Source organism: Haliotis rubra, unplaced genomic scaffold, assembly GCF_003918875.1.
Source record: "Haliotis rubra isolate DU_JTF1 unplaced genomic scaffold, ASM391887v1 Scf1363, whole genome shotgun sequence".
Classification (NCBI taxonomy): domain Eukaryota; kingdom Metazoa; phylum Mollusca; class Gastropoda; order Lepetellida; family Haliotidae; genus Haliotis; species Haliotis rubra.
The window spans coordinates 58784-69729 of NW_025765296.1; the positions used below are offsets into that span (position 1 = coordinate 58784).

At 36.5% G+C, this 10946-nt stretch overlaps 1 protein-coding gene across 1 annotated transcript; it reads right to left on the minus strand.

Annotated features, from left to right (window-relative positions):
- Nucleotides 1–887: 887 nt before the first annotated feature.
- Nucleotides 888–7317, minus strand: LOC124268132 (synaptonemal complex protein 3-like). Its single transcript, XM_046703148.1, is given in 9 exon segments — nt 888–1199; nt 1854–1958; nt 4185–4283; nt 5287–5386; nt 5873–5913; nt 5915–5991; nt 6363–6397; nt 6723–6792; nt 7146–7317. Coding segments are annotated over 9 exon segments (693 nt in total). The 5' UTR covers nt 7258–7317; the 3' UTR covers nt 888–1145.
- Between the last annotated feature and the right edge of the window lie 3629 nt (nt 7318–10946).

Consider the following 10946-nt stretch of genomic DNA (forward strand, 5'->3'; position numbering starts at 1 on the left):
TTGTATGTGGTTCATGTTGTATTGATATGTGATTTGATTATCAGAATAACTTCCATGTAATGAATATGATATAGGATAATATATAGGATAATGTGTTTTCATGAATGTACAAACGAACCATTTAATTTTAAATCAGTATGTCATGGTATTTCGCCAATTGATAAAACAATGTGCTAAATTCATGAAAATATCCCAAATTAATTTGACTCAATAAAATCACTGTGATCCAGTTTATTGTGTTACCATACTGTAGTGTATTAAATGGCAGTACTAAGTAATTTGAACCAGACGAAACATTATGATCCCCACCACCTTGGCAAGAGTGCAGTTTACCAGGTGCAGTTTACTGTGTCTGAGACTCTGCCTATCGCTTCAAGATCTGTCTTCTTTGATCCTTAGTGTATCACGGTCAGGATAGGTTAACCCAACTCATTAGCACTTGCGCCCCCTTTCAGATCTTGAAAGCACCTCTTTGTAATTGTAGTGACCATAATATTCCCGTCAACATAAGGCACATCCCGAGCTGCAAAGCAAGGTACTGAGACTTATTTTGCTCAAATTTACATGAACATCCTCAGCCCAAAGTTAGGTGCCAATGAAGCAGCCAAAAAAATTCCGAGTTAATCCCTTCAGCAAGCAGTGATCACTTGCTTGATAGCTGTGTGAGTACTTAGACCGAAACGTCTCACTCATCACAAAGAATTTGACTGTCCATAGAACTTGGTGATCACTTGCTTGATAACGGTGTTAGTACCTACACCGAAACGTCTCACTCACTGCAATAAAGAAGTTGACTATCCATAGAACTTGGGTTTTGTTCAAACAAATATTACTTGATAACAGACCTGTCTGCTCAAGTTTGGAAATGAATGCAAATGACACGAATATAAAATTCAACAGTTTTAATCACGGAAAGATGCATCACACAACAGGCTAATGATCAATGAATTAAAGGTACATAATTCACAATGTAGGAAGACAAAATACCCTGAGCACGTAATCATACTTGCAATATGACCATGAACTATTAAAAATGGGAAAACAATTCCCCACACCATAAAACATCAAACTGCTATCATCAATGTTACAGGATTTATTTTATTATCTGCAAATTGTAGTTGACTGCTAGTACCCTGACTTTATCATTAGAATAGCATGGTCTGCAAGGATTTCCGCACGTTGGCCATTTCTTGCTGTTGCTGAAAACAGATATGGAATATCAATGGCATTTTGTTAGCAGACCTGTTTTAGAAACATACACTCTAGGACTGACATCAGGCAGAGCTTCATAATGGTACAGATTTTTATCATGGGGCACAGCAGAAGTCGTCTTCACAAGGCAATTGTGTCCATTAGGTTATAACAAAGTCATGTTTTTGTTCTGATATGGGTTGGAGGACACTTTTGCTTCACTTTTGAAATAAAAAGCTGGTAGACACACATTGTCCAGATCTTATCCGGGGTAATAATGATCAGATTTTGCGCTTTGAGCAGGATATTTAGCTTGGAAAAGGCGCGTTATAAATATTCTCATTATTATTATTATCTTAATATTTGTTTGCTATTTGTTATGTTGGTAATTGATCTGGAGCCCTAATGGACAGTATAGCTTTGAAGAGGAATGTCCAATAAATTCCCAAAATGAAGTGATTGGGCTTTCCAGATGGTTTTGCTATTACAAATAGTTGAAATCAGCATATTTATATCATCTGAACAAGAATGGTAAAATGTTTACATACCAAAAATACACATGAAAATGTAAAAATACCACAGTCCTGAATATATTGGACCAATATGTTGGACCAAACAGACGTTTTTGTGTTAACTGAACAGTTTTCAGTATTTGAACTTACAGTGTCCATGAGAAGTTTCTTCTGAAGAAGTGCCATTTCTTTCTTCATTTCACTCTGTACATTGTTTTGTTGATTGATGTGACACTGCTCCAGCTCTTCTAACCCCTGTTGAATATGTTCTCAAGTTAGAAACATCATTTCACTCACTAGATGTAGACCACATTAAAGTGTTCTCTACTATGCACCAAATGAAACCAGGATACATTTTTTATACAGATCACACTTGCATGCTTAACACACTAGTATATAAACACTATGAAAGTGATACCGGTATGTATGAGAACAAATTATCAGGTACCACAGTACTAAGTGAAACTGAACATGATCTTTTTTCATCTTTGTTTAAGGCTACACAAAACAATATTCCAGCTATTTAACAGCAGCTATCAGTTGTATAAAGTCTCAACAAGGCAATCTATTGACTGATATTATGAGTAACAATGGGGTATGATGACACGCTATCAAAGAAGGCAGCAAATCTAGCTGCAGGGTTCGTAAAGACATCTCTTACAGTTATCACAGGTTCTTGAGGACCAATTCTAACTTGGACTTCCGAAGCAGGGACGACTGTATAGTGAACAGACATCATAAGGTTCACTTGCACAACAACAGATGACTGGAAATATTACAACACAAGATATACAGTGCACCATGGTTATAAATCCACCCTGGATATTATGCCATGTTTTGGCCAGAACAGATTTCCTGCCCTTTTAATACCCTGGTTATAATGCCACCATTTGTCCAGGAGAAAATATGACATTATATATGGGTTGGCATTATAACTAGGTTGGACAGTTAGAGGCCTTTCTGAGCATGATGTAATCATAAGGTGATTGAGCTGATGTCTCCTGTAATGTGCCTTGAATGACTGGATAATCCCAGCATCTAGGGGCTGCAGGGGCTGTAATACATGATGTTATAAAGTAGGGCTGTTCAATATTACCGGTAAACTAGTAATATATACCAGTACAGTATCTCATGATGTGATCATTGCGATATGGTTCAGATTCTGCAATATATTGGGTCATCCAGAGTTAGCTCCCTTTGTATTATCTGCCTTTGATTTCCAAAGCCAAAAAAATGTGCTCTAAAAGTGCCAAATATTCTTTTATTCCTGTTGGTTTCATGTAACATTGTACAAATGGGAGTATCTTTATAAGTGGCTCCAAAAGTGCCAAATATTCTACCAAATGCTTCACGCTTTTACGGTTTGAATGGTTTCATATGTGACATTTTGGAGGAATTAAGTGGCCTCAAATGGACCAATTCTTTATTTGAACTTATCAGTAGAGGCTCTGGCTCTGAGTGACCATTTCAAAATTCCCATTATTTTGTTATTTTTGTTTGTTTCATAATAAGACATGTGTTATCAATTTATCATAAAGGTCTAAGTCTTACTAACTGTATAATGACATACTCGTCAAGGATCTTAGTTATTTGAGGTTACATTGGATGTTTAAGTTCCAGTAGTTCCCCTTAATCTTGTTTTTGTTTCATTTTGCAATAGTTCATGTTAACACATGTTTATATTGGAGTTGAATCTGAATCAATCACTGACATACAGTGACAATAATTACAAACGGCATTGAAGTGCATTCTGTTGAAGCACTGACCATGAAACTTATGTTACTATACTTTATCATTATGGTCTCAAACCTTTGTTGCAATACCTCAATTAAACATTCCACATTAATGTTCTATATAATTTTATTTATCTGTAAACCATTGGCATACAGCCATGCACAATGAGGACTGGGAGCCTGAAGAAATGGTGTAACAGCAACTAAGAAGATAGTGTCAGCACACAGAGAGCAATTATGAATTTATGTTGTACGCACTTGGGCAGAAACCTTCCATTCAATGTATCACAATATATATTGCAATATCTCTTAAATTATTGCAATATATCGCATAGGTGGGTATTGCAGAGAATTTTGCGATGCGAAAGCATGTATTGCAATATATTGCATGAAGTATTTTTAAACAAAAAACTACTTATAATCGAGGTAATGCTTGATTTATAGAGCAAATACACAGCAATATCACTATGCTTGATTAAGCTTTAATAACAACTTTTATTCATGATTAAAAATAAAAATGTGAATAATATTTGGCACAATTGAAAAAAGGAAATATCCGAAGATTTCCGAGTGTTTCGGAGTTTTCCGAATGCAAGTCAAAATACCGTTTTTCGATCAGCGTATCGCAATACGTATCGTTTTCATGCCTGAACCGGTAAATACTGGTAAACCGGTTACATTGCGCAGCCCTAATATCGCAATATGAGAATCAGGGCAATATCCAGCCCTATTATAAAATTGATCTTACTCTTGAGAACTGTTCATGTAACTGCTTCAAAGTCTTCAGTCTCTGATTCTGCACTATACGTGCTTGCTGGAACAGTTTCTGCTGCTGCTTGAAGAGTGTCTTCAAAAAACAAAATATTGACTGATTTAAACAGATTCTGATATCTTATAATACTGATATCAATAAAGTTATGAAAGACATTTTCAAACAAAAATAGTGTTATCTAGGTTATCCTCCCAAACATCCTTATTTCTAAGGATACTGAGGTCTCAGCTCTTTGCAAAGAAAAGCTGCTGGTTTACTAAACCTGTTTACTTTTCATTTACATAAAGCAAATACAATTACCCTAATGGTGTAGTATCCCCATCCAAATTCACACAAGATACTGGCCATTACTTTTCAGAAAAGGACAGATACTAGAAATACTAACTGAACTGAAGAAATGCTTGGGGGTCTAGTTATACAAAATGTATAATAGAACATGTTTATGGTTTACAACTTTTAAACTCATCAAGGAACTCTAAAGCTACATCATCTGTTCGAGGATTGCCCAGGAACAATGTATGATCATGGCTCTTTTAAGGGTTCAGCCCTGATTATATTATATGGAATTAAATTAGAACTGTGAGTTTGAATGTGTATGCTGAAGATAAGTATACTATTCTATTACTGAGATTTTGGTAAATCCCAGCTCAAGTCAGTGTGCTTATATATTTTAACTTTTTTACTCTGGCCAATACATGTTGTAGATGAGGGAGATGAAATTCTTTAGTATGTGCAACTTCTTTCTTATTTACACATGACGTTTCTGGGCTAATACTTGCCCCTTCATCAGGTGAATCACCTGATGAAGGGGCAAGTATTAGCCCAGAAACGTCGTGATTCACCTGATGAAGGGGTAGGTATTAGCCCAGAAACGTCGTGTGTAAATAATAAAGAAGTTGCACATCCATATCAAGTGTGTTGTATTACCCTACCAACTTCTAAATGCCTATCAAACATCTCTTTAGTAATTATTTCCCCAGAATCGTACATTTCCTATATATCTGTGTGAAAGGTTACAGTCAAATCACTAAACAAGGCCAGTTTCAGCCAGTATTGTGTAAACAGTGATTGACTCAACTGCTAATTTTTCTTCTTGTTCCTTGGTTTTGTCAATGTCCGACTCCCACTGGGTGAAAACTGTCCCAATTTGTCTTGCATATTCACCTTGCAACTTATGTCTGAAAACAATTCACAAGAAATAATTATGTCAGAAGTATTGTAAGCAAGACATTCTTCATTAAAGAGAAAACTGTAAAAAAAGATTAATCTATAAGACATTGAAGGAAGAGTATGTAAAATATCTAGTTTCGTCTGGCACGTGAAGGACTGCATCCATGCATAGTTTTTGTATCAAAAACGAGAATATTTATGGTTTTCATTGATAAATTGTCTTATGTGTACCTATAAATGAATTGATACAACAGAATACTATAACTCAGTGCAAAACATTTTTGTTATGAATGCTTTGATTCCATTTTGACAGGGTGGTCAATCTGTTTAAAACAAATTAATGTTTATTTTAAACTATAGTTTGGGTTTGTTAGTTCAATATTTCTACATCATGACCTTTCACCTTTACAGGTAATGTGCTGTTTACAAATGAAGAATCGTATGGTTAGAAGTCTTATTGAAAAAATACAAATAATCCCAAAAGGAAATGATACCTTTCTGTTTGTTGGGCCTTCCAAATGTCATCAACCTTTTTTATTTGTGCTCCTCAAGGAGACCTGAGTCAGTTGCTCAAGTCTTCGTCTTTTGGCAACAAGCGTCTTTGAGATGTCAGCTGTAATTGGAAATGATACAACTACACAAACACATAACACAGGCAAAGAACAGATAATATATTATATTATTAGTTTTTTATCAAGAGGGTAAAAACTTGATACAATACCTGCATTTATGATATTTCATACACAACAAAACATGGTTCTCATCAAATGTGTGCTGACTGCCAAATTTATCAGTATACATCATAGGGCTATCAGCCTCAACACCTTTTATCTTGGTCTATTTTTATTGTAGTTTCGAAACAAAATGAGAATCACAAGCAGGGTACTTGACTGTAGAATTTCAAGTATGTAGATAAATATTTAACCTCTTTTTGCCAATTTATTTCTTGCTGAGGGAACTTGATGTCATACATCTCAAACATACCTCCAAAGCACTCCAACATTTTCTGCATCTCTGACCTGCGAACGTAATGAGTGAATGACCATATAATACATGACAACCACTATGGTAGGACAGTAGGAAATAAGAAACCATATACCGATATATGGTCTCTGAGGAAATCAAAGAGAACCCCTTCATAAACCACACACAAGGTGTGTGTTTCCCTCACCTTTACTACCCAATCTATTCACCTAATGCTTAAAATCAGGCAATGTCACATATTTCTTATTTCATTTCACAGGCTAGACATAAGCATATGTAACATCGTGAACATAATTCTATAAATTTCATTGTTATCAAATGATATTTGAGGAATAATTGTTTGAAGTAATCTGTCCTAACCCAAAGTCTTCAGGTTCGCCATCTGCAGTCCTTTTCTTGCCACCTCTTGATATAATAGGTGTTTCATCAGCTTTGAAAAAACAAATTAGATATGTGAACAATCAGTCATACAAGTATACATCTTGCTTTCATTTATCATGTCCAATATACAATCATTCTAATAAACAATCTGTTCTGTTGGTTATGCTGCCTAAGTCTGGTCGTTTGTTTCCAAGCAATTGACCATTCTTTCGGAGCAAATGTTATTTTGAGACTTCAGTACTGTTGATCTACATTCTCACACAAAAGGAAATGTAGATACTCAAGCGTCGTTTGTCGTAAGAAGGACTGAAAGTTTCGTTGTTGCCTCATCGAAATATACACCGAAGCACTTTTTGGACAAACTTTTGGAAACAGTTTTCCGTCTCGAGAAACAATGTTTACCACGAATAGGACTGCTGTCTAAACTTTGTGGGGACGCATTGACGCTCTCGTCAAACTGCTTCTTTTGATTGCTGCTACCCACATCCTGTTCAATTTTCTTTTGTCTCGGCATCTTAATTACTTTCCGTAAATGTAAACCTCCCGAGCCTCTTCCGCGAGCAGACGACACTCACCTTTTCACTGCATACCGGTAGAAGGGGCTCAGAAAGTAAACCCTGAATAATAATAAATAATTGAACGTTACATCCGCAATGTGTGAATGCTGATGCAAGAGTCTTGTATTACATAAACAGCAAGCAGATAGGAAATAATTTCTTAATGAAAAAATATCACACGACATAAAATCTACCTTGCGTATGAATAACAGAGTGCGCGGTACAGTAAAAAATGACCATCCAAAAACGAATGCGGCTACACAGATGAACAGAATTTAAATTTTAATTATTAATGATCACATGGTTGTATGAAATTAATTTTATGAATACCCGAGTAAATAATGAATTTTAATTTTAGATTATGCTTGTGATTATTCACTGAGAGCAGCTGAAACATATGAAACAACTTCATCATTGAGATTGTTGATGGAGAAATGATACGTACGGTTCTTCGAAAAACAAAATGTTCAAAGCATATTGTCAGATTATTGTCAGATCGGGCACAGGTTATTAGGAAGAAAAGATCATAGTGCCAAAGTAACTAGTACTATTCTTTCTTAGTGTTTCCACAACAACAGACTGAACCAAATTAAAAGTGTTTTATAAAGACACCAGATCTATTTGACACGTACGTGTTGGATATGTTAATCAACAAGATAATTATAATATTCTTTCAAATGTGTCTGTCTTCTCAGTCGAACCTTTCAAAGGACACGTTCACTCACTTAAAGAGTAACCCGACGGCACCAACATATAGAGGGTGATGATGGAACACAGAAATGCCATCTTTGACCGTGTCTTTATACAATGCCTGACAGATGGCGCTTTGTTGTTATGGTAACTGGTAAAACTCTGCAAATGGGTTATCTATTGAGCTGGCTCCATGAGTACTTGAATTCTCTTTATCTGTGTCGTGCACAACTGATTTCACCAGGTATTATCCAGGGTTACCAACCAGCTAAAATCTATTCATTCATTCATTCATTCATTCATTCATTCATTCCGAATTTGGAATGTTTGTATAAAAATAGAAAATTTCTGCAGATGAATTAAATATTTCTCCACCCTTTATTATCATTAACTGGGCGGTGGGGGGTAGCCTAGTGGTTAAAGTGTTTGTTCGCCACGCCGAAGACTCGGTTTGAATTCCCCACATGGAAACAATGTGTGTGATAGTCCGCATTAAATTCGTATAGCTAGAGTGAGTTTAGTTTTATGCCACTTTTAGCAATATTCAAGCAATATCACGGCGGGGGATACCAAAAATGGGGTTTCACACAATGTACCCATGTGGGGAATCGAACCCGAATCTTCGGCGTGACGAGCGAACGCTTTAACCACTAGGTTACCGAGCCGCCCCTCCTATAGCTAGACTACACCAAACAAACAATGAATAATGTATATGCATCAATCCCCGTTTCCGTCCTCAAAGCAGACAGTTTAAACCTAACAAATGCAAACGAAATAAACTTCAGTGTGGGCGCCAGAGGAACACAGAAAACAGAACAAAACATTTGAAATCAAATTAAAGCTGTGCTCACTTGTTGTTCCAATCAAAGTTGGAATTATTGCTCCAGCATCAGACCACGCACTGATCCAGCAGCCAATCCAATCCTAGGTTTTACGCTGTTGGGGCCATGAGAAATTATCGATTATATTAAAATGTTTTCAAACTTCATTTCGGTTTATTGCAGCTTCTAATCGTATGACGTGATACTGAACTGGACGGGGGCGTGGGATTTGTTCCAAATGCGAACTATTTACGACTATATATGTCTATAGAAGGTCTTGCGAGGCTTTGAACACTGCCAAGCACGCAATAATTGTACGTTGTTGAGGCCCGTGAAGATCCGGGATAGAACTGAAATTCAGTAACCCATGCTTGTCGTAAGAGGTGACTAACAGGATCGGGTGGCCAGGCTCGCTGACTTGGTTGACACATGTCTTCGGTTCCAAACTGCCTAGATCGATGCTCATGCTGTTGATCAATGGATTGTCTAGTCCTGACTCGATTATTTACACACAGCCGCCCTGTAGCTGGAATAATCGGCGTAAAACTAAACTCACTCACTCACTGCACGTTGTTGATAATGTTGCTTAAAAATGAACATGATTTCCTTACAACAGTGCCCTTAACTCTGTTACATATAAAGGTGTGATTTAAAGGCGTTATACATTAATGTCAGTATCTTATATGATGATCAGTGGTCAAAGAGACGGCAGTTACACCGCTGAAACAAAATATAGCCAGTTTACACTTGATTATTTACACATTATAATTCATTTCATTTTCAGGTCAATGTTTCACCTTTGAATTTCAACGATAAGGCCAATACAATTTGACTTCAGTGCTTGTCGTATTATGGGTCGATTTTGTTCTTATTTTCATAAATATACACTAGCACAAATTCCTACTTATTTCTAAGACAAAATTCCTGACAAATGTTTTATGCATCTTATGACTTTAAGCATGTTGACTTCAACTTCAAGTTGACAAAAATGGACACAATGAAAACATGATTGAGTGAAAAGAAATAATCCGTTAATTGTTCGTGGAGAGATAACACAAGCTAACCAATGGCTGATTTTTTAATTTACATAGATATCCGTTGGGACACTTGTCCTAACGCATGCTGATGCACATGAGCTGGAGCCAGAATCCAGTCTACACGTCAAACATGTAATGTGATTCCAGTACCAATTTGTAAGAAAATGAGACAGAAAATAGGAAGCGACACTTCATTGCATGTGTTATTGTTACTGAGGCTACTTATTCCCTATGGATGAATGATGACGTCATTTGTCTAGTTATTCCCCTTAAACAACAAACAAGAACTAGAAAACAAATAACATTTAGGCCTTTTTAGGCAACAGTTGAACCAGTTTACTTAAAACCGCGCCTGCTGTAACAGTTTCAGTAGAATATATCTATATTGCAGCTATGAGTGACTTGGCATTAAATACACCTCTTTTAGCATTCTTCAAACAATACCCTGAAAGATGAGACATGGTATTAGATATTTGAAAAAGCGAGTGGGTTTAGTTTTACGCCGCCTTTATCAATAGTCCATCGATATCACGGTGGGGGATAACAGAAATGGGCTTCACATGCACACTGTATCCATGTCAGGAATCGAACCCGGGCCTTCGGCGTGACGAACGAACACTTTAACCATTAGCCTACCGCAAAGTCTCAATAAGTGAAACACTTTGATTTGTCTTTTTTAAAAAAACATGGCTATTTTCACTGTTTTCTCAATCGATCATCACACTAAATGGGAGATCAACTCTCTCGTGTACAACCTGTGGGATGTGTTGAACTTCTGCCTTATAAATATACTACCCCAAACTTGGATATATAAACATCGTCAGTACAAATATAACAAAAAGAAATGGCACTGCTATTTTCAGTTTAGCAGATGTCATTAATTTCTGGTTACTGACCGCTGAAAGGTTATCCGCATAGTTACGAATGCTGAGTTAAAGCCTTCCTCTTTATATGATATGAAAATATTAAAAAAACTCCATTCACTAGGAGTGAGTGAGTGAGTATGGTTTTACGCCGCTTTTAGCAATATTCCAGCAATATCACGGCGGGGGACACCAGAAATGGGCTTCACACATTGTACCCATGTGGGGATTCGAA